Here is a 24,121-nt window from a genome sequence, read left to right as displayed (position 1 = left end):
TACCCCCCATTTCCGGCTCCTCCCCGACTTTTGGGACACCCTGTATACAGACCTGTACCGGCTACTAAAAATCGGCATGAACTTTCCAGACAGCCCAATAGTTTACTTAGTTATCGCTGGACTGTGGATATTTATACAAATTCATATTTATATAAATACAGAAATTGAATCTAATCCTCTTATCTTCTAAGCAATACTATCGACATTAATATTACATATTTTTGGACTCGTGCGGATTTCCATAGATTTCCTCATACTTTCATTCGCCATGAATGCACAAACACCTGCAGTCCAATTATCACAAATCTTACACCTTGTAATCTTGCATGGTATGATATCTATAAAAACAATCTCCCATGTGCATCCTGGGTTTGTTTCGGCAAGTGTCGCAGTAATCAATCGTTTCGCGTCGTCCAGACTTTTGTTGTCTCTTCGAACATACCACGCAGTCCCTTTTAGTCCCTTTTCGCATCACGTGGAGTTTCCCGTTCAATCTGTTTTCGGCAGGGGCGCTGAAGTCCCTCCCACGCTCCTGGCGAAAATTGCCACGCAGTTGATCGACCAACAGTTTCACAAACTTCAGATGCGTCATCGGTTTTTGATTGTTCGCTTTTTTCACGGTTTTGTATAAAATGTACGCGTTTATGGCGCATATCTCCATACCCCAGAAGAACAGCTTCCTCCACCACTTGAGGGACTTTCTCAGAAAGCAGTAAGTCGACGCATATTGGTTAACGTAATCAACGCCAGCCACGGAGGCGGTGTAATTGAGAACTACGTCGGGCTTCTTGATTATTACATCTGCACCGTCCCGCACAGTTTTCCTCGTCGATGTCATTCCTGCGTGACTCCCTGTACTCAATACGTTTACGATCCCTTTGTCTTTCCACGCTAAGATCATCGTATTCTCTTTCCTATACGCGACGGTGTTTTTGTTCGAGAATTTCGGCTTCTTTATAGAAATCGGAACGCCTTTCCTGTTGGTTTTTATAGTACCGGTCAAGTGGCACTTCAGTTTCATTAATTCCTCGGCCAAGGATATGCTCGTGTAATCTTTATCGGTGTACATATGATAACCTTCCGCGGTGGGAATTTGATTCAGCAATTTCTGATACAGATGTAACGGAACTCTGCAGTTAATTGATAAATCCGGTCTGATAAGATTTTCCAAAGTAATACTCCCGTAGTATGGAAGTATACCGTACACGTATCCTGTTTGGGAGTCTGCTAATACGTAAATTCGTATGCCCCGCTTCGTGGGTCTGTTAGGATTGGATGTGATGAAACTGACTCTTCCTTTGAATTTCAGTATGGACTCGTACACGCAGATATTTACACCGGGTATAAAGTGCTCCGAAAATTTCGAATCTATGTACTCCAAAAAATTGCTCGCCCGTTGTAAACGCGATTTCGCGGCGGCGGCGGGGGTTTTCAAATGCAGCATCCAAAATATTTGATTGAACCTGTAGCGTTTAAATATGCTCGAGAAGAAAGGAATTCTACTGTTGTCTTTCGTGGACCAGTACTCCTGTATGTTTGCCACCGGCATCGTACCCATATTTAAAACGACCGCGACGAAGGCCCAGAATTCGTTTCGTTCCACGTCGCGCCACGTCTTCCAAATAGAATTTGCCGTTATTTTTTTCGACTGCAGCATAGTCTTCGCGTAATTATTCGTCTCGTTTATGATTTCATCCACCAGCTGTTCGGTGAAAAATAATTTGAAGAAATGCGTGGGTTCCACGACGTTCGAGGATACTTGTGGCCCTACGGTTTTTGGAGCCACCGTGAAGTTGATTCTGTGCGAAATATTTTCGTTCTCCGTGACATCGTACCATGCATCGTCTTCGTCTTCTTCTCCAGATGTACTTCCGTTGTCGTTGTCATCGCTCTCGACAACTCGTCTCCTCTGTTTTTTCAATACCGGTGTGTAGCTCTCTTCGCTGCTGCTCCCAAGCTCGTAATTACTTCCACTGCCCTCTATGATAGTGTCAACCAAATTGTCTCTGTACAGTTCAAACTGGAATTCATCGTCAGTGTCACTATTTATCAACTCTGCACTATAAACCTCTCTTTCTTCCATTTGATACCCGTGAAAGAACGATATATTACAATTTACAACGAGAACTGTACACGCGATATTACCGTAGCAGCGCTCGTGGAACTATGACGCGTACTATGTATGTCGCCACAGCGGCGCCAGTGGAGTGCGATGAGTCAAGAGGGCAGGTTTCATGATATACCTCTCTCGCTCAAAGTGAAATAACCTCTACCATCGTTCTGTATTCCCATTAACCTCGGAGCAAATCCAACAGGAACGTATAACCGGAGTATAGCAATCTCGCGATCTCCCTTTCTCACTTTCTCGATCTTTCGTTCTTTGTTCATAACCTCAACTGTTGTTCCCTCTTCGCACGAATAAAGTTTCGAATGTAGCAAGAGCAAGAAAAGCAAAGCTAGATAGTTGATTGTTGTTCAAGTTTTAACGATACCTTTCTATGTCGTAGATCCACGCCGCTATTCAAGTATACAACAGTTCTACATTCATCAACAGTTGAAAGATTACAGGATCGCATAAACGGAGCTAGTCGACTACATTTTCCGTCTCTTTTCCTCGCTTAGCCCTCTTTTTCTTTGCAACCTTCGCATCAACTATGTATCTATTCTAAAAGCAGATTTCTGTCAAGAACATTCATGCTCGATTGGGATAAGAATTAAATTCTGACGAAATAATAATAAATAGATTACGTATGATGTTGAGGCATACATTATATTATTAAAATGTGTTTGTTGTATTATGCTTGGTATACATGTGATTAAGACGGCAAACTATTATTTGTTTAAACGTACACGCAGGGCCGTTTTAGCAATATTGGCGCCCCAGGCAAGATTATCGCGTCAGGGGTATATAAAGGGTGTCCCAAAAATGTTGTAACACCTTGAAAGAGGTGGTTCGGGAGGTGATTTGAAACAACTTTTTTCTTAGCGAAAATGTTGTCCGAGGTTTCGTTGAGGAGATATTGACGGGAAACACTGACCAATCACAGCGCGAGTATGCCGGTGGAGCGGCCGCGGTAGCGTACGAGAGCGGCCACCTAGCGCGTAGCCTACGCTACCACGGCCGCTCCAACGGTATACGCGCGCTCTGATTGGTCGGAGTTTTCTGTTAATATCTCCTCAACGAAGTCTCGGACAATATTTTCGCTAAGGAAAAAGTTGTTTCAAATCACCTCCCGAACCACCCCTTTCAAGGTGTTACAACATTTTTGGGACACCGGACTGCGACGACCCCAAAAATCTGGCGCCCCGGGCGGTTGCCCGACCGCGCCCCCGTAACGCCGGTCCTGCGTACACGTACATATCGCGCAGTCGATAATGGTACTTATGCAGAAGAAATCAAGGATACTTTAAACATCGCTTCGATAGAAATAAATTTGTGTAATTTAAAATGAAATGCTTCGTAAATCTTTAATAATTACGTTGATCGATTATATAACTTTTTGATTCTAGGGGAATCACATCCGTGCCGCAAGGAGCGTTTATAAAGAAATCGAACATAGTGTCGAGTCGGTCTTATAAACTACGCGTGTCACCGATAGGCGCGCTATTTCTGCGTCTCCATGGTCGAATCGTTAGTTTAGCAGTGATAGCTTACACGTGACTTTAAGCGTAAAAAAGACAAACTATAGGACAACCGAGTACAACTGACGTGTCCTTAATGCAGAACAACGTGGCAAATCTAAACCGTTGCAAGTTTATCTGTTTAGTTCTTGAGGCGACGGAGCCAAGACAGTCATGAATCCTGTCCTACAACTATAGCTTGTACAACAAATACAACAAAAATTTACATCTTGCCGAGATATCATTCACTGGCTTCGCGTACAGTACCGTTTTACAAGCAGAATTAAGGTTAACCGTCGGTAATGACCACGTCAATGTTGTTACTTCTGTCACAACATAAATAATTCATTTTGTTTTCGTGCAAGTGGTTCTTCCGTTAGGAAATGACTGCGTGTCATTTGATCGAGGGATTCAAGTCCGGAAAATTTTGGAGCGGTGTATCGATACTTACGCTCTAACTCATGAAACGTATAATATTGTTGTTAAAAGTAAGCGTGACAAAGTTCGGCAGTTGACGTGCGCGTTAGAGGAACATCTGTTCCATCGAGAATCGGTTCTTAACGTGTATGAGATTGTGATTGATTACTTTCGTCGTTCTCCATGGGTCCAAGAAGGAAAATGACGAAGGATGTCAGCGCCGAGGATGGAGTCCAGGAGTATAACCATATACAAGAACATTCCGATTTACGAGGAGACGAGAGAAATATAGCTGTTCTCTTATTTTTGTACCTGTTGCAAGGCATACCATTAGGCTTATGCGGCTCCATTCCTATGTTACTGCAAAACAGAGGTGTTTCGTATCGTCAGCAGGTAATTCGCTAAATATGTTTTACAATTAAGTCAGTCAAACATCACAGATTAGACAGAACAGTCTTGGATTTTGATAGTATAAGCTGTCCTGTGATGAAACCTTGATAATATTCTGCATTCATAGAATTTGTTTTACTTGTATTTTATTAAAGTGCTTCCAGATTTGCTTTAAAAAATTGTGAACTGTTTTGCATTAGTTACTTAAAAATCTGGTTGGTTTAGTTACAATTGTCCAAACAACAAACAGAAGATATTATTGTATAAATAAAATTGTTTCACTAGGCTGAATTTAGTTTTGTTCAATGGCCCTTCTCATTGAAATTGTTCTGGGCGCCGATAGTGGACTCTGTGTTTTCCCAAAGATTTGGAAGACGGAAAACATGGTTAATTCCTACTCAGTATTTAATGGGTTTCTTTATGCTCCTTTTATCAAACCACATAAATCAATGGCTAGGTGATGAAAGTACAAAGCCCAATATAGAAATGTTGACCATTTTATTCTTTGCCCTGAATGTCCTTGCTGCTACACAAGATATAGTAGTCGATGGTTGGGCCCTAACAATGTTAAAAAGGTATAGCTTTGATTGGTTAATTAGTTTATACGGTCTAAAGTTATATTACTACAGTTATATATTTCTTTATTGTATCAAGATGTAACGTGGGTTACGCGTCAACGTGTAATAGCGTGGGACAAACTGCTGGTTATTTTATTGGCTATGTACTTTTCATGGCATTGGAGTCTGCTGAATTTTGCAATAGTTATTTAAGATCCACTCCTTCCAGTGAGGGCATAGTAACATTACCTGGTAAGCAGTCTTATACTGTGATCCCTGGTAAGAATTAATAGTTACAGCTTGTTATTTTCTCCTACAGGGTTCCTTTATTTTTGGGGTTGGATGTTTTTAATTGCAACTACTTTGGTTACATTTTTCAAACACGAGGATTCTGAGAAAGTACACAGAGGGGAAGAATTAAATACAGATATCAAACATGCGTACAAATTACTTTGGAATATCGTCAAATTGCCGTCTATAAAGACGCTTATTATATTCCTGTTAACTGCCAAGGTCAGAAGACATGAAATACGATGGGTATTGTACTTACGGACTCGGAAAATAATCTTGTTTTATCACAGATCGGGTTTTCCGCGTGCGATGCTGTAACTGGTTTAAAACTAGTAGAAGCGGGTATACCGAAAGAAAAATTTGCTCTTATGGCTGTGCCTCTGATACCTTTACAGATATTATTACCATTAGCAATTTCAAAGTACACAGTTGGTCCAAAACCCATGGATGTGTACATAAAGGCAATGCCTTATAGGTGAATAGAAAACACATAAAATATAATGTTTCTTTTCCAAAGAAGTATTTCATAAACAATTAATTGTACAGACTAGCCTTTGGACTGGTAGCAGCATTTTTGGTATGGGTAACACCATACGTAGCGAGTGGTGGACAAGTTCCAGCATACTACTTTGTAGCTCTAATAGTTCTCTATTTAATACATCAGGTAAAATAAATATGATTATGGTGATAAATTAGAGGAGCCGAGTTAGGAAGAAACGAAACTTAGGATACTCTTTCTCCTCTCAGGTTTTCACAAGTAGTATGTTTGTGGCGTCAATGGCGTTTTTCGCAAAAGTTAGCGACCCCGCCGTCGGTGGTACTTACATGACGTTGTTGAATACGTTATGTAATCTCGGGGCTAACTGGCCAGCAACGGCGGCGCTTTGGTTTGTCGATCCATTGACGTTTCGACAGTGCAGCACCGATCCCTCGAATGACTGTAGCACAATTTCGGAAAGAGAGGTTGGTGGATATGTTTTTTTTTTTTTTACCTTATGGTTCAGGTTATTTGCTTTCTTAGGAAATTGTAAAGAGTCGTGGCTCATACAGGGATCTATACGGTATTTAATTATATAACTGGTAATCGTTTAATGTCACGTAAAAATTTCTATTTGCAGCTCTGCACGAACACGCACAACGGCGTTTGTAATATGCAGCTCGACGGTTATTACATAGAGAGCATCTTATGCTTGATCATAGGGTTCGCTTGGCTCAGGTGGGGCCAACGAAAACTGGAGGTCTTGCAAGCGAGACCGATGTCTGCTTGGAAAGTTATTCTTTCGAAGCAGAACAGATAACAGTATTGAATCGATGTTGCAACTCGTTGACACGGTACTTGTAAATATATTAGGAATGTATACAATTTGACTACGCCCATACCGATCGTATGCCGGCTATGTGTCGGGTAATTTTCCCGGACGTCTACCAAGTGTTCCAATTTTTTTAACGCAACACGAACCGAGTTTGTGAACCTTTTTTTTTTTTTTAATTAAATTTGTACTTTTCCAACGAACAATACTTGAATACATGAAAAATATTCGTTACGATGAAGTAACGTTTACAGGACATTCGATGCCTGATTTATAACGAAGATTTACGCGAGATTCATTTACATTTGGCACAATATTACCATTAACCAAGTACTGCGTACATTGTGAAATTATTTTAGCCGTGTGTGAGTGTGTCGTATATTTAATAACGACATGTAGTTTGCATCGCGCATTACAACTCCATTCCTTGTAGGTATACAGGGTGCTTCGATAATGGCGATACAATTAGGCCAGTGATTTCCCACGAATGATAAGCGAAGAATAAAATTTGTTCATACGGGTTTTCATTTTCAAGAAAATCGAGTTCGTGAAATTTATACATAGTTTATGTATATATATATATATATATATATATATTATCAAACTCGATTTTCTTGAAGATAAATTGTTCGTAAGGCAAAATTTTCGTTCGACTTATTTGTTCGTGAAAAATCACTCGGTGTTCCGTTGTACCACCATCGCCGGAACATCCTGTATATTGTATCGACATGTTGCTCATAATAAAAGGTAGAACTTTTTATGCGAATCGCGTGTGTTATCCTTCCACGAAGGTTAGTGGAAATTTAGTTAGGATGTAAAATATGTAATATATCGCACTGGTTTATATTTAACGATACGTACTATTGGTCTTGGACAGTTTAATCAAACAGTTGCGTTTGTTCGCAGTACTTATAAGTCTCTATGTATAAGTACATGATGTTAATAAAAGTTTTCCATACGAAGAGCTTGGTAGTCTTACCTTCCTTGTGTGTGCGTGCGTGGGTGTGTGTGTGTGTGTGTGTGTGTGTTTTACACGTATGGGACGTGTATCATTTGTTCAGGATGGACAGAGAAAAAAAATAAGGAAACTGTACGATCATCTTAATATGGTAACCAATAATTTTATTCTGTTTACTATCCCATCGCAAAAGGAACCGAAAAGATGAAACGGTATCTACCGCATGCACTTAAGTATTATCTACCACTTGCGCTTAAATACGTCTTGAAATATTTACAAGGCACGTTTAGAGTCGTTTGAGAGTCGTTCGTTATATATCTTTATCCGCTGCTTTTTTTTGTTTCTTTTCTCTTTACTTACAACAGCCCGGTCGCAAATCTGCCTTGCGATCATCCTTGTTATACGTTGCTCTTTTTTTCGGGTGCTTCATTCCCGGTTGCATGGATCCGTTACTCGTAACCGAAATTGTTTCTATTAGCGGTGGAGATGAATTCGCGTTTTTGCTTGTCGTAATCCGTTCCTCATGAGGGTTGTGCTCGTGCGTCAGCTTTCGTTCCACCTGTTTGAAATACGGTACCGTTATTAGAGACAAAAAGGAAACGGTGAATATCGATCAAGGATGGACACGTTCGAATAATCTTTCGATAAGGGTACGGATAAAATATATAATATACAGAGAGTCATGAAATTATTGGTATACACAGGATGGAAGATTAAAGAAGCGATGAAAGAGTTTTCTCTTTTCTATGGAAATAAATAAATAACGGTGACATCACGCATCTTGTATTATTTTTTCTTTTTCATCGTGTCCCTGTTAGTTTCTATGCGTGTCGATAATTTTGCGGTCCGCTGAATGTATTTAATTCTTAGTACAAGTAAAAATATAAAATTTCCAAAATTCTTGCGCTTAATTCTGAAAATTCTCGTCCGCGAGAAAATTGGATGAAAAAAAAAATAGACGATAATTACGGCTTTGGTGGATTCCGTGTCCATGTCCGCGTTTGGACGAGATGGGTAGATCTCGCTGGGTGGAGACAAGGGTTGTACTTCGCGAGTCTCGATACTTGTAACGTAAACGAGGCTGAGCACTGTAGCCATCAAAAGTACTCGCACAGACATGTTGCAGAACTCGCGTGTACTTTGCCTTCGAATTCAAAGATTCTTCTGTAGCTCTGAACTGGAAGGCCCACATTTTTATACGCATTAATGCTCGATATTTGCTCGTAAATCACTTTATTTTACAGTTGTTACGTCTGGTAGTAAAGACTACGGAACCGAATGTTTCTAATCGATGTTATTACGACATGTCGATCAAAGGAGGTATTTCCTGTTTAAGAAAAGGAATAATTGACAGAGTAGCCGAAACGAAATTACAGCGGAACCTTGATTATATGTACGTTCATCGTACGAAAGTTCTATTCCATGAATCGTAAATTTTCTATTACGATACTGTATGTACATAAACATACAAGAATTCACATATTTCCTTCTATATAAATCTATTCACAATTATTCATTATTAATCTCTTCAGACCTGGTGCACGTTGCAATGTACGCATTTCACTTTCAGATTTTTTTTGTTAAATAATAAATGGGTTCGGCAACGATAACGATCGTTTTTACATGTCAATGTATACCTTATCTATGGATGATTATAGTTGAGGCTATCCTTTGTTGACGAAAATGTAAATTTAAACTAACGTCTTAGTGATATTGAGACTCTTGTTTAAATGGGTCAGAAAACATTAAAAAAACTGTATTGTAACGTTTCAATTTTCGTTTATTATTTATTTGAAAAAAAGCAGTGTCAAATTAACATAGACACTTGTATGATCCATATATGATCCATATAAGTGTCTATGTTAATTTAACACTGAATCGTTGTGAATAAATCTGATCCTACAGGAGGAACTACGTAAATATTTGTATGTATGTACACTACAGTATTGTCTCGAAATAAGCAACTCGGTCGGGACTGGCGAGTTGCTTATTTCGAGAGAGGTATGCTATTCGGCTCGACTTTGTTCTCGAGCGTGACGAGAGGGAACTCGTAGACAAAACACGGATGTTGTACTTCGGAGAATGATAGAAAAAAACATGCTTTTCCATTTTAGCACTAGTCGGATCGAACGAATGGAACGTATACGTTCAACGCACAACATTACGCGTATTGTCGATAAATACGATAGATTTCAATCGTAAACGTTTTATATTAGAAGATATATAGTACATTACACTGACAATCATTTTTGTGTACCAATATTATACGCAATATACCAATATACACGCAATCGATCGCTGCGAATGATCGCAACGGTCGTGTATAATTAGAATGCGCATTCGCTGTTTACGAAAGTTGATTTTTCTATAATATTTATACGGATATCGTAACGTAATCTACTGTACATTAAGCGTTATGAACTGCGCGTACGTTTCGGAAATTTCGGGGGTAAATACATATGAATTCTCTATGGCTCGTACATCCGGAAATTGTGCGCAGACGATTCCGAATGAAAATATTCGTCGGCTCTTTTCTCGCGATTTCTATTCTACAGGGTGAATCACTTAAAACGGGCTAACCGAAAAACATTCTACGACGGTGACTAAAGCGATTCACTCTGTACATACGTACAGTGGGGCAACCAGAGATTGGACAAATTCGAGGGCGGTAACGTTCTCGCAGATCTGTATTTATTTATAAATAAGCGTTCCTTAAGAATTACGGTATAGTATCAGGTTGTCCAGAAAGTTCGCGGCAATTTCTAAGAAACATTCAAAAACATGCTTGAATTTTAATATATATTTATTGAATTACATAGGTGCCATTCTGTTCCACAGCCTTTCCACCTTTTAAGGGATGTATGCGTGTTATTTGTTTTCACTTCGATATATTCAGACCTGTACCACCTACCAAAAACCGACATGGACTTTCCGGACAATCCAATATTTGAAAACATGTTTCACACTCTTTCGTAGGGGGTGGATGGCCCCTTGCGCTTCTTCTGGTTGCCCTGCTGCAGTGGCGCATTATCCTAGGGCCTCGAAGAGCTCCAAAAAATTCGCTCTCGTTACTTACATTGTACTCACGTACAATGATACGTGAAACGAATTTCTTTATTCGCGGTACTTGGCATAAACACGTATTAATCTCACCTGGAAAAAACGCTAATTATTGTTTTCGGTACGTCGATGTACATTTTTTTAAAGAAGGTCCTATATTTGATGTATCTCTTATGTAATTTGTTTATTTTATAAATGAAGATCGAAGTTAACAAAAGGTCTCACTTGAACGAATTTGTGCATGGTAACTGAAAAGGAATAATTGTTTTCATTTGGGTAGCTATTGTGCGGAATAATGTAATAATTTATTTTAAAAATAAGATTCGATATAAAAATGTTCGTTGTTCCTTTTTGTTTTAAATCGGGACACCGAATTTTGTTTCGCGCTCCGTGAAGGTGTAATGCGCCACTGATTCTGTGTAATACACACTCGAATGGCTAGGTTCTGGCGTTACACCTTTGTACAACATGGTTACGGTTTCGCTACGGTGTTTTCATCATCTAAGTAACGGCTACGACACTTCGACGGTAGTAATCATTACGACATCGATACGCATGTACATAGTTTCTTACGTAACACCGATTATATTTATCTGTTACTGTAACCAGTGCAATCGATCCTTGTTTGATCTGTTCAACGGAGGACTGTGGTTTACGATGATACGTGCGCTTACGTATTTTACGCGGAAACGGTTAACCGCGAGATATTTCATTAGTCAATAGTGTTCCTTTCATATTCTTAACGTTGAGACAATCACGAGTAGATTGGTGGATTAGGAACGGTAGACCTGGGCAGTTTTATTGGGCACGCGTGATCTTACTCCATTTTTAAAGAATATCTCAAGTAACATGTTATCTTACTTCACTTTTTTTTTTCAAATTTCGTTTTTATGTACAATCAGAGTTTGCATGTTATTTTACAAAGTGAAATAAAATATAACACGTACATATATAAATACATATATACATATACAATACATATATGTATATATATATATGTAATGCATATATGTATATACATATATGTAATGCATATATGTATATACATATATAATACATATATAAATTGTATAAATGATATAAATTATGGAGTTATATAAATTATATAAACGTAATAATGTAACTTGTATTATTTTACTATAACGTAAATAAAGTGATACAATCTTGAAGGAGGAATGAACGGACCTTATTTCATTTCGAACAAATATTTCAAGTAACATGGTACCTTATCTCGCGTTTTTGTTTTTCTGAAGCTGTATAAAGCTTGTATAATTTGTACGAATGACATAAATTATACAATTATACAGATTATATAAATATAGTTACGTAAATGGAACAGAATTTCTAGATAACTTGAACATCATTTCGCATAATTATTTCTCACTTTCATTTCAAATAAAAATTGCCCAGGTCTGAGGAACGGTTGATCCCAGAGGCGTCGTCGCGGTGCAATACGAATCGTACCGAGCCTCTGCGGCAAAATGGGGCCAATGCTATAAATCCAACGGAATTTTTCTAATCTATCGCGGCTTAGACAATGAAAACGTACTATTTTACAAGCAGAAGGACCCTGACATCGACGACGATACGCCACTGGGTAATCCACGTGCTTAGCAAATCTGTGTACAGGTAATCTTAAGCTTAATGCCTGCCGTGTAACAGGCGAATCTATTGTCATGTATTTAGATTCATATATCTTACTATATAATTAGTCTATCCGTTCCTAAGGCACCATGTTTCGATCCTTGTAGCAGAACGTTAAAATTCACTAGAAGAGACAGTCGCTCGGCCTCCCTTTTAAAAATCTGGTCTTTCGTTAAAAATACGGTGACTCCTCTATCCCTTTTGCTCTTATGTCTTTTGATTTAAACATTACGCCTGTGTGTATGTCCACTTGGCGATTAAATGGATACGCTATACCCGCGAGTTTCTTTCCTTACGATTGCTTTTAATCTTCGGATTCGAAGTGTTCAACCCATTTTTTTTTTTTTGCACCAGATGATCGCAGGTTGGTCAAGAACCATATTATAATGTAATACTTTCCCATAGAGTCGCTCGAATTCTGCTGTTGTACTATATCAACGGATGAACTTTTTGTTCTGTCCTTTATCTATGAAAAAACCATGTAAACGAACGTTCTCGAATTTACTATAGGGACGTGCAATCGATGCGCGCTATTAAAATAAAGAATATGCGTATATTTGTGCGTGATAAATTATAAAGGAGACTCTGATCAGGGCCTGCAATTATAATACAACGAACAAACCAGTATCTACCGAAAACCAGCCAAGGTAAGTACTAAAACACAGTCTTGTCTGTTCTGAGATCTCTCCAATGTTCGGCCCGGTAAACTTTCGAGGGCAGGGGGTTTCATGAGGTCGCGATTAATTAGATTCAGCATTTCACGTAACGTCGGTATGTACAAGTGCCCGTCGAAACTGTTCTCCATTTTTAAGGGGGCTTCTATAAGCCTCAACGAAGAGAACGATGGTCGTGTTACGCTTCGCTTTTTCTACGAACAACGATTTACATCCAGCGGCGATTAGCATATCGTTATACAGTTTCGAGGAACGGTAAAGTTTCTAGTGGACTAAATCGTCGTCGTTTAAAATCGGAACTTTATCGCTTTTCTGATTGACGCGCTGCAACGTGGCGCTCCACTTCGCTCCTCTTTCCGCTTCCGAGGTCGCCATTAGAACCGAATAAGAATCCGGGCTGGTCGACTCTTTGCTGTAGTGGATCCCGAACAAAAAGTATATCAATATTCCTGCAACAAAGGAACGATAACGTTAGTGAGAATTAAGTTTGCCACGGAGAGAAATTAATTCAAGGGAACAAATATATTTTTAAGGCAATAATAGATATTCTTACTTGAAAAAAATGGAAAGATGTACGTTAAATATGGATTGATATACAAACATAGTTCGGAATCGATGTACTTTATAGTTTTCTTTTAGAAAATTCCATAATGTCATCTAGTTTTTAAGGCGTTACATTAGACTCACCGAATATCATCCACACGAGAAATCGTAGCCAAGTTAGAAGGGACAAGTGATACATCAGTCCCACGTTGAACAAAATACTCAGTGCTGGTACCAGGGGTACCATGGGTACGCGAAATTCGCCAGTAGGAGGATTTTGTTGGTACGCACAGATCATGAGTAAACCTGCGACGGAAGTATTAGTATGCGTATTCGAATAAGTTTCACGTGGAGTAACGGAAAAAGGAGAGTACGTACTTCCGACCGTCAAGATAACCATATAGGTCACGGTGAAGTAGCCACAACCCATCGGAAAGATACGCATGTGCGTTAAAAGTACCAAAGGGGTTAGAGATATGCAACCACCTATGTAAAGCAGCACCAAACCGGTCACCCCCATTCCAGACTTGCCGTCGCCCAAAAACTTAGCCATCCAGGCGTATCGTGGTTTCAGTTTGCCAGTGCCTTCGCTCAGATCCAAAAGCTGCGGAATTTAACACGAGTGATACGAGTATTAATCGAGAGAATTAGAAACGTAAATAAAAATGATCGGAAACGCTTGGGAGAAAGCTTGACGACGAAAACAATTGTTTCTTGCAAACTTCGTAGATAGTTCAATTAATTATCAACAATATTTGCTGAGAAGTAATAACGATATCTTTATATATAAGAATGAATGCTGCATTATAAAATCATAAGAAAGATTATAAGAAAAAGAAATTGTTTGTATACCATCAAGGTCATTCCATGCGAAATCGGCCACTAAATGGAGCAGTATATTGGACTTAATACAAATTTGATTATGTCGCAGTCTTTAGTGATACTTGAACGTACCTTAAAGGATTTGGAAAACGTTATACTATTGTTTAATAACGTGGGTAATGTATTATTATTAAGAACTGATTCTTTTTCAATTGGAAACGTTAATAAATGTACTAATATGTACTAATGAAAGAAATATTTCTAATATAAGAACTAATTTTTAATAATGTGGAATGACCAGATTAGGTAAACCAGATTACCTTTGACTCGATGGATGTGACGCTGTTGCAATCGCTATTGGAATCTGCGCTCTCCGTGGGAGGCGATGCCAGGGTGCTCGGAGTGCCAGCATTCGAAGGTGCAGGCGTGACCTTTTCGGGGCGATACCTCAAGACAATCACGCTAGCCGAAACGATGCTGTAGGACAGGAAAGTACCGATGGACATGAACTCGACCAAATGCTGGAGGTCGAACAACAAAGCGATCAGGGCGCTGAGAACCCCGCTGATGGCCAAGTTCAGAACCGGTACTTGCGTGCGTTCGTTCACGTGGCCCAGGAACCCGAAGAGCAGACCGTCGTTCGCCATTGCGTACATTATCCGCGGTAGAGAGAACAGGGATCCGAAAAGGGTCGTTGTCATCCCACACAACGCTCCCACGCTGTGGATATTTAAAATGATTCCAGTCCAAGTTCATCGTTACAAAAATAATATACGCACAGTAACATGTAGATTAATCGTTCTGTGAAGAATCGTTATATACACAAGTTATACAGTTTCAAACAGTTTAAAATTTAGATATCTTTAGAGATCTAACTCATTCAGTCATCGGTCTCATTTCGCACTTTGCGTTATTAACCAGACTTGTGACGATGGGTTTCGACCAGGGCCATATTAGAATAAACGTATATGTACGTATATGTACGTATATGTACGTATATCTGTCTAAAAAGAAATCGAAGTTTACATGTACTCTTTTCTTTTTATAGCAAAAGTTCGGTTTCTTTTCAGACAGACCGTGTAGGCAACACTCTACTGACCTTATTGCGTATTTAGCCCAATATATCCCCCTCGATGAGAATGCTTCGGGAAGGGCTGCGGTTGGATTGATGTTGTAATAAGGTACGATTAACGTTAAAGCTGCACCAACCAGAACGTAGCCCATGGTGACGATCGCCATAGAGAGAAGCGTCGCTCGAGGGATGCTGCGTCCAGGATCGCGGGCCTCCTCGCCGGAAGTTGCAATCGAGTCGAAGCCCACGAAAGCGTAAAAACACGTTGCGGCACCTATTCGTCATACATACTGTGTCGGTAACCATAATCCCATATTGGGCAAACACAAGACTAGATGGAGCATTCAATTTGATGTACTCTAAAGGCAGACAAGTAATCTAAATACTCAAGCGGAACCTCGCAGATTTCTTTGTACTAAGGAAATATATTAGGAGGAAATATATTACGGGGTTCCTAAAAGTGCAATTTAAAAATGTCATTGGCTACTAATTCGAGCCCTAATCAAATAGGAACCTCGCAGATTTCTGTATTCTAAGGAAATATATTACAAGGTTCGTAAAAGTGCAATTTAAAAATGTAATTGGCTACTAATTTGAGGTCTAATCGAATAATCTGCCCATTCAAGAGGATACTTAATAGCTACTTAAAGTACCCGTTAGCACTCCAGTGAACCCGAACGGCAGGAAACCTCCGTTCTCGCTGCTCCAATTTGAAAGCTTCGCGTAAGAAATTCCCAAACCGATCACCAGGGCCATTACGGCTAGGTTGACGATTGTCAACAGAGAATTGACCGTCGCTGAACATTTGACGCCCAAGGCGAGTAGCATAGCGTAAGCCAGGCAGAGACCAGCTGCTAAGAAATCTGGGTAATGTCCCAGTGGTTCTGCCATGGTGTAGCCGTGCATCATGTAACGGGTGTAGTTGCTTATAGCTCCTCCTGCTAACGAGTCCACGTATCCACTCCAGGCTCTGGCCACCGATGCAGCACCTGGTCGCAATTGTAAAAGTTAGATGAAAGAAAAATGAAGAAAACATTGCTAGTTCAGCAATATTGTACGCCACACGAGGACGGGGATGGAATGAATTAATCGTTCAAATGAAACCATCCAAATGAAACGACATTACCGATCATGTGCTCCAGTATGATGTTCCAACCGATCACGAACGCCCAGAATTCACCTACGGTGATGTAGGTGTAAACGTAAGCGCTGCCAGCTTTTGGAACTCGAGAGCCAAATTCCGCGTAACATAGAGCCGCGAATAGGGAAGCCACCCCAGCGAATAGGAAGCTCAAAATTACACCTGGACCAGCGGTGTTGTGGGCCACGGCTCCTGTCAAGACGTAAATCCCAGCGCCGACCATATGACCCACACCTGAAAGGGAATCGTCGTTGTTTATCATCGTCGATGATCGCATCAAGATATCAGCCGTGTATTATGCAACCGGTGACTCCGCTTATCTCTGCTTTCGAGTATAAAAGGATTTGCATTTCAATCGGCCGTGACACGTCGATAAGCGCTAATTGGCTGGTTGTGTGCTTTGGCCAATCGCCGATAAGTGAATTAATCAGACGCTCGAACAATGTAGACTCGATCACCCGAACAGAATCAGGTTTAATGAAATTTCTTTACTAAACAAAATGAGTTATAATCAATCGGATCACAAGGTCATTAATACCGAAACTCTTTTATAGACAAAATCAACGTACAAAAAGACTATGGCTATTATGTGAGAGGGTCTCAGGGTGGAAACACAAATTTTTATTTCGACCGACACCCCCAAATTCGCCGGACGACTTACTGTTCGTCAACCATTGTCGACGGCGCTCTGTGAAATAGTTAAACAAAAGGGGCGACAATGGTTGTATGCCGTCAAAAGAGCGCCGATCGGCGAATCCTTGTACAAAGTTTCAATCAAAGTTAAGCCACCGGATGACTTGAGCCAATTCTCACGATTAAAAGCTACGTACAAAGAATATAGAAAATGCAAACAGTGCAACTTCTTTTATTATTTTAAATAACCAGACCTTACGATTATTACGTTTTTTTTTTTAGTATTGCTTGGAGATATTCAATTCTTTTTCAAATGGACGTGCATCGCTTCCATAACGAACGATTCGTATCGCGAGGGCTTGCATTGATATCGAATACGGGATGCGCGTGCCTCGCTAAATTGGAATGCCGTGCGGTGCAATTAACATTTTTTCCGGTACGGAAAGTACTTTATCGCGGACGGATGAGATACGGCGAAAGGTCGTCCGTGGCGTGTCCTTACGACTGAAATAGCACGAAAAGGATGCGGAGACTCACCGAGGAGCGTGATGTCGAACGTGGAAAGGCACCTCTTCATCGGTGTCTCCAGTAAATCACCTTGAAGCTTTTTCGTTCGATTCATTTTGGTGCACAAGCCGGATACGACGTGCCCCAAGATCATCCGGCGTACCGATGGCATTTTTAGCTGTTGAAAAAATGTTTCTTAGATTAACAAACATTGCTGATAAGGGTCACTTGATTAATATTGTCAGTGGGAGTTGTAACTTTTAACATTACTAGGCATCTAATTTAACCATTTTAATTATTGGGTTGTCCGGAAAGTTCGTGGCTATTTTTAAGAAAAATTCAAAGGCATATTTGAATTTTCATGTATATTTATTGAATCATATATGAACCATTTTGTTCCACAACCTTTCCACCTTTTAAAGAATGTACACATGTTATTTGTTTTCAGCTATTCCGATATATTCAGATCCTGTACCGCCTACTAAAAATCGGCATGGACTTTCCAGACAGCCTAATACATAGGTCTGAAATCATTTGTTTCAAGGACACACATCACACAACCGAATCCATCATTCATTGAATTGTTTACACTATTGGAACTCTATCTATATTTCTTCGAACGATGGAATAAAAGGTTGGGCATTCAAAATCGAAAATGACCTTGACATCTCTTGAAAAAAGCAAGCGTCATACGTCACACGTCCTTCTTGACGGGGTGGGGGGCACTGAAAGTTGTGTCGTTGACATTCACAGCCCCCCTCTTTTAATACGCACGTAGTAGGGAGCACGTATACGCACGTATACTGTGGGAGTTTTAGGTAGCGGGTAGGTCCTGCACCGCCATGTGAACGGTTCGGGGAATCCCACGCAATCCCCGGTATTCCCCAAAAGGAGAATCTTCTTCCGAAGATTACTCCCAGGACACTTCGATGCATCTCAGATGTAAATTTGGAAAAATTAAAAACTTCTATAAAGATGCGTAAAAGTAATCAAAAAGGATACGACAAACTCGAATGAAGGGGCACGTACAGAACGTAATTGCACGTTCTCAGATATTTATGAAATCAGACATACGCGCTTCTGCCTATTCTAGCAATAACATCGAGTACGAAATGGTACTTTCAGTTTCGAGGGAGATCAACCAACGAAAATGTCGTAAATCGCCCCGATTGCACCGATAAGGAGCCACGCTCGAGGGAAAACGTATGTTGAACAAACATTCCGTTGCACCGATCGCAGCATTCGGTGATTATCGTGGTACTTACGCGGTTGTGGTTTACGAAACCGATTTGGAAAACGGATGACAGAGCTGACTCGTTGGAACGATATCTGAACTGTGACGAATGAGATCACGACGGACGCTGAAATCTACGGAGAAGTCGCATGGGGTATCCGCCAGCACGCAGGCTCGAGCATTCGATCGATTCAGCTCTGTTAGGACTATTTATGTCGCTTCTCTCTCGACAGTATTAACGAAGACGATCCTGTTAATCGGCGATATTAACACTTTACCAAGCGCACAGTTTTTCTGAGAACGCACGATCGCATCGATTAATTGAATCTTCTGTAACTCCGACAGAATCAGTATTAACCCTTTGCGATCTGATCATTCGTTTGCGCCTATAAGTAGTAAACTCTGAAACACTTCTGGGAGTTCAAAATCAATTTCGTTCGATAAAAGTAAGAACAGTTCAATAAAAAGAACAGAAAATAATCTCTTGCCTTTTTAAAATTCCATTTTACTAAAACTGAAGAATAAAATCAACAAATACATACTAATAGTTTTGCGAAATAAAACAATAAGTATAAAGTGCGTACATGAAACTTATCAGAGTAATGGTATGGTTTAAGTTTATCAGTTTTTTTTAAGTTTATCAGTTTCTTTCAGTAATATTTCATTGATTGTAGTTACATTAAACTATTTCCTATATAGTTTCATCAATTAGAATTATTTTTTCCATTAGAATAATATATAAGTAAACGCAAGCTGAAGTATCTCAACAATTTTGATCAAAGAGAAAAAGAATGGAGTCGGTATAGTATTCATTACTCTAATGGTCGCGCGGGGGAGCTGGAACCCCCGCAAACAATTCTTCGAGTTTACTCCTTCTAAGCACATAGTATTCACCTACATTGCTTCTTTCAGTCTCATATTAATTAATTAATTACTAATGAAATATTTTATCTATTCAAACAGAAATTAATTATACATCGATACAAGTCGATAAACATTGATCTTCAAAGTATGTACGAAAGAAAGAAAAAATAATTTCCTTTCGAATCGATTTATTTATAAACAACAGAATTCAGGATGTACAGGACGTTGAGAAAAAGATGGTCTCTACTATGCAGATATTATCCTGGATGATTTCGTATGGGGGCAGCACCGTCTTAGTTGTTGCAGAATACACTTTACCGTTCGATATTAAGATTTTGGAGTCGCATTTTGTTAAGTGTAAGAAAAGTTCTTGAACGATTTTATTGTCTGAGGTACATTCGATTCACGTAATCGTCCAAAAATATCGACGAAAAAGTGAAACAGTGTTTATGTGCGACGAATACTTACTTCAACATTACAAACGGGACTAATGTGTCACAAAGATGTTCTAACCTCTTTTTGGGTGTCGGGACAAAAACAATAAATAATTATCAATGAAAGTTATGTTTTTGTATCATTAAAACGGTGCCGTGTAAATACCGCTATCATTTTCCTTCTACTATGTTCGTTATTCTAATAGACACAAATGATAAATATATGGTTTCCTAATTTTTCCGTTTTGAGCGTTTGTATTTCGAACTGAAGATTTACCAATGATGTATTTACTTGATATTCGATTCTGCGGCCAGAGATAAACGATACTTTTCTTGAACCGATGAAAAGTATTCAAGAATTATAGTTGCACTTAGAGTCAGTGCAATCCAAAGTGGTTTAGGATATAAGACATCTTGAATCCAACTTTTTTAAAGAGTAACATCAGGGCGTATGAGCAATCTTTAATATAACCACGTTTTAGCAGATTATAAGAAAAATATGAGTTATCATCGTGGAGGTGGTAACAAGCCTAAAGGCTTTGGGTTTGCTGGCTTCCAAATGAGCAGCACAAAAAGGAGCGGTTCTAACATACCACCGCCTCCTCCTAATTCCACTTTAAGTAAACAAGGATATCATACTATGAATTCTATCACCGAGAATGCCTTATCTGCATGTTGGGGCATGCCAAAGAAACGTAGTAAAACCGAAGAAGAGTAAGTGTAAATCTGGAATAAATTATCCCATGACTTTACATCCAAAGATTTAAAATGTATGAATTCAGGTACTTTGAGGATGACGATGATCCTCCAGCATCTTCCTTGGAATACATCCCAGCACCTGGATCTCCAACTTATGAGTTGATGAAAAAATCAACTCCTAAGCAAGACAGTGATAGCGAAGAAGATCCACTGGATGCCTTTATGGCTGGTATCGATGCAGAAGTGAAGAGAAACACTTTTGAAGCTCAACTGGCAGAGGATGAGCGAAAAGAAGATAAGCCCAAGGGCTTTAGAGCAGACATTGATGGAGAAGATGATGAAGAAAGTTACTACAGGTAGGATCCATTAACTGTATTTTGCAGCTAGAGGAAATTTGAGAGAAAGGGTATTAAAAAACTATGAGCTGTTTATCTAATAAGGTACATGGAGGAGAACCCAACTGCTGGTTTACAACAAGAAGAGTCTGATCAGGAGATCGAGTATGACGAAGATGGGAACCCTATCGCGCCACCAAAGAAGAAAGAGATCGATCCTCTGCCGCCGATCGATCACAGCGAAATACAATACGAACCGTTTGAGAAAAACTTTTATAATGTTCACGAAGAAATCGCTAGTTTAAATAAACAACAAATCGACGACTTGAGAAAAACGTTAGGGATTAAAGTATCTGGTCCATCTCCGCCGAACCCGGTTACCAGTTTCGGCCATTTCGGTTTCGACGATGCGTTGATAAAATCCATCAGGAAAAACGAATACACACAACCTACCCCTATCCAAGCTCAAGCTGTACCTGCCGCGTTGAATGGTAGGGATATAATAGGTATAGCAAAAACTGGTAGCGGTAAAACAGCAGCTTTCATCTGGCCGATGTTGGTTCACATTATGGATCAGCGAGAATTAAAGCCAGGCGACGGACCCATCGGTCTGATTCTGGCCCCAACAAGAGAATTGTCTCAACAGGTATTTTTCCGTAGGACAATTTAACTTTTAGAGAAATCTTTTAACAGTATTTCGAAAATTCAATTCACATTATAAGGAAGGAACTGTACACTGATGCATTCAAGATCGTGAAAACATTTCATAGGTCTTTATGGTATTCTTTATAGATTTATCAAGAAGCAAGAAAATTTGGAAAAGTATACAACATTCAAGTGTGTTGCTGTTATGGTGGTGGTAGCAAATGGGAACAGAGTAAAGCATTGGAGGGAGGCGCGGAAATTGTAGTTGCAACGCCGGGTAGAATGATTGATTTAGTTAAAATGAAGGCAACAAATTTGAGCAGAGTGACGTTTCTGGTGTTAGACGAAGCTGACAGGATGTTTGACATGGGTTTTGGTAAGAAAAAGGCTATATCTCTCTTTTGGCTCAGCTAAGATAGCGTAATCCTTTAACAGCAGCTATATATTATGGAATGTGATTTACCTTGTAACCGATAACAACTCTTTCTTTATCGATTATGCAGTGTCGTCCGGAGATAGTATTCTCTATTAATAATATTTTTACTTTGCTTGTTACCGCTCTGTTTGATTTCAGAGCCGCAAGTACGTTCTATATGTAACCACGTGAGACCGGACAGGCAAACGTTGTTGTTCAGTGCAACTTTCAAAAAGAGGGTGGAAAAGCTCGCAAGGGACGTTTTAACGGACCCTATCAGGATAGTTCAAGGGGATGTCGGTGAAGCGAACGCAGACGTCACCCAGCACGTGATAGTCTTCAACAATAATCCAACCGGGAAATGGACTTGGTTGTTGCAAAATTTGGTCGAGTTTTTGAGTGCTGGTAGTTTGCTGATCTTCGTAACCAAAAAGGTCGGGAATCGCCATCGAATGGATTTTAGATACCGCGTGTCGTCCATAAACGATAGGCGAGTAATCTTTTTTTTTAAACGTCCCTCGTTTTTCTACCGCAGCTCAATGCAGAAGAACTCGCGAACAATCTTAAATTGAAAGAATTCGATGTTTTGCTCTTACACGGCGACATGGATCAAATCGAAAGGAACAAAGTAATTACGGCATTCAAGAGAAAGGATGTCAGTACTTTGGTCGCCACTGATGTCGCTGGTAAATATAGAGTGATTCTAAAAACTAGGACAAGATGTTTCTCTTTTCTATATATGTTATCTTTTTTTTTTTAGCTCGGGGTTTGGACATTCCACATATCAAGACAGTCGTCAATTACGACGTCGCAAGAGACATTGACACCCACACGCACAGAATAGGTAGAACAGGACGAGCTGGAGAGAAGGGTACTGCGTATACTCTCGTCACAGAGAAAGATAAAGAATTCGCTGGACATCTAGTCCGAAATTTGGAAGGAGCGAATCAAGAGGTACCAAAGAGTTTGCTAGATTTGGCAATGCAAAGCGCTTGGTTCCGAAAGTCCAGGTTCAAAGGTGGAAAAGGGAAAAGCTTAAACGTTGGAGGTGCCGGACTTGGTTTCAGAGGAAGGCCGGAAGTATCTTCAACCTCGGTATTTACTCGATAGAATTTCTTTTCCTATTTGGGTCACCACAAACAATCTATACTTAATATTCGAAAGATGATCTGAAACCAGAATAATTTTAGAGTGGCAGTACTTCGTCTCAGGGATCAAAAGACATCAGCGAGGTTGTGAAGAAATTGGAGAGACACGGATCAGGTAGCGATCGGTTGTCCGCGATGAAAGCCGCGTTCCGTAGTCAATACAACACCCAGGTAAGTTTCAGGTACTCGGGATTTTCACAGTCTGGTTCTTCATGATTGATAGTGTGCACTATAGTGGCCGGAAGATCTCATGAAACAATATCTGATATTTTTAAATTTAATTTTATTACGAAGGAACTGTAAGGTGGTAAACATGGGCGAGTATCTGATTTCAGTTCCGAGCATCATCGGACCATACGTGGGAACAAACCATAACGCCGCCTTCCGTGATAATGCCCCCGCCACCCCCTATGCCGCCTAAACCAAATATGCAGCAACCACAGAATCAAGATAACCAAGCCTCGAACATCGCCGGAGAAAAGAAAAGAGTGAGAAAAAGTCGATGGGAATAATCGAGTGATTGCGAATCTGCGATTATTTTGTGTATATTATTATACAGCGATGATATGCAATGGATCGATGATGCCGAATTGTTTTATATTATAATAAAATTTAATTTTACCAATCCCGCTGCTAAATTCCCAAGCTGATTATTTTTAATTCCCCTGTGTTAATTCCATTTGATATTGTTAATCTCCTAGTTTCAG

At 39.8% G+C, this 24,121-nt stretch overlaps 4 protein-coding genes across 4 annotated transcripts; 2 read left to right on the top strand and 2 right to left on the bottom strand.

Moving 5' to 3' along the window:
• Window positions 1-7: 7 nt before the first annotated feature.
• On the bottom strand, window positions 8-2,866 carry LOC128874559 (piggyBac transposable element-derived protein 4-like). Its single transcript, XM_054119395.1, has 2 exons — window positions 2,493-2,866; window positions 8-2,408 (listed from the first exon to the last, which is right to left on the bottom strand). The coding sequence occupies exon 2, from the start codon at window positions 2,081-2,083 to the stop codon at window positions 308-310; it is 1,776 nt and encodes a 591-aa protein (XP_053975370.1). The 5' UTR covers window positions 2,084-2,408; window positions 2,493-2,866; the 3' UTR covers window positions 8-307.
• Window positions 2,867-3,525: 659 nt separating this feature from the next.
• Window positions 3,526-7,993, top strand: LOC128874561 (acetyl-coenzyme A transporter 1). The gene is made up of 8 exons (XM_054119399.1): window positions 3,526-4,431; window positions 4,714-5,003; window positions 5,083-5,237; window positions 5,305-5,498; window positions 5,567-5,751; window positions 5,823-5,940; window positions 6,024-6,239; window positions 6,395-7,993. Exons 1-8 carry the CDS (start codon window positions 4,222-4,224, stop codon window positions 6,572-6,574), a joined length of 1,548 nt encoding a protein of 515 aa, XP_053975374.1. The 5' UTR covers window positions 3,526-4,221; the 3' UTR covers window positions 6,575-7,993.
• A 1,741-nt stretch (window positions 7,994-9,734) lies between these two features.
• Window positions 9,735-19,285, bottom strand: LOC128874558 (cationic amino acid transporter 4). Its single transcript, XM_054119394.1, has 9 exons — window positions 18,906-19,285; window positions 17,671-17,818; window positions 16,486-16,734; window positions 16,013-16,348; window positions 15,387-15,633; window positions 14,608-15,007; window positions 13,844-14,069; window positions 13,610-13,771; window positions 9,735-13,371 (listed from the first exon to the last, which is right to left on the bottom strand). The coding sequence occupies exons 2-9, from the start codon at window positions 17,810-17,812 to the stop codon at window positions 13,187-13,189; spliced, it is 1,947 nt and encodes a 648-aa protein (XP_053975369.1). The 5' UTR covers window positions 17,813-17,818; window positions 18,906-19,285; the 3' UTR covers window positions 9,735-13,186.
• A 664-nt stretch (window positions 19,286-19,949) lies between these two features.
• LOC128874727 (ATP-dependent RNA helicase DDX42) lies at window positions 19,950-24,039 on the top strand. The gene is made up of 10 exons (XM_054119744.1): window positions 19,950-20,095; window positions 20,658-20,886; window positions 20,955-21,227; window positions 21,312-21,852; window positions 21,999-22,227; window positions 22,426-22,700; window positions 22,802-22,952; window positions 23,027-23,361; window positions 23,457-23,585; window positions 23,750-24,039. Exons 1-10 carry the CDS (start codon window positions 19,975-19,977, stop codon window positions 23,924-23,926), a joined length of 2,460 nt encoding a protein of 819 aa, XP_053975719.1. The 5' UTR covers window positions 19,950-19,974; the 3' UTR covers window positions 23,927-24,039.
• The last annotated feature ends 82 nt before the right edge of the window (window positions 24,040-24,121 follow it).

Source organism: Hylaeus volcanicus, chromosome 4 (assembly GCF_026283585.1).
Source record: "Hylaeus volcanicus isolate JK05 chromosome 4, UHH_iyHylVolc1.0_haploid, whole genome shotgun sequence".
NCBI lineage: Eukaryota > Metazoa > Arthropoda > Insecta > Hymenoptera > Colletidae > Hylaeus > Hylaeus volcanicus.
The sequence above is the reverse complement of the archived record's forward strand: the minus strand, read 5'-3'. Positions and strand labels throughout refer to the sequence as shown.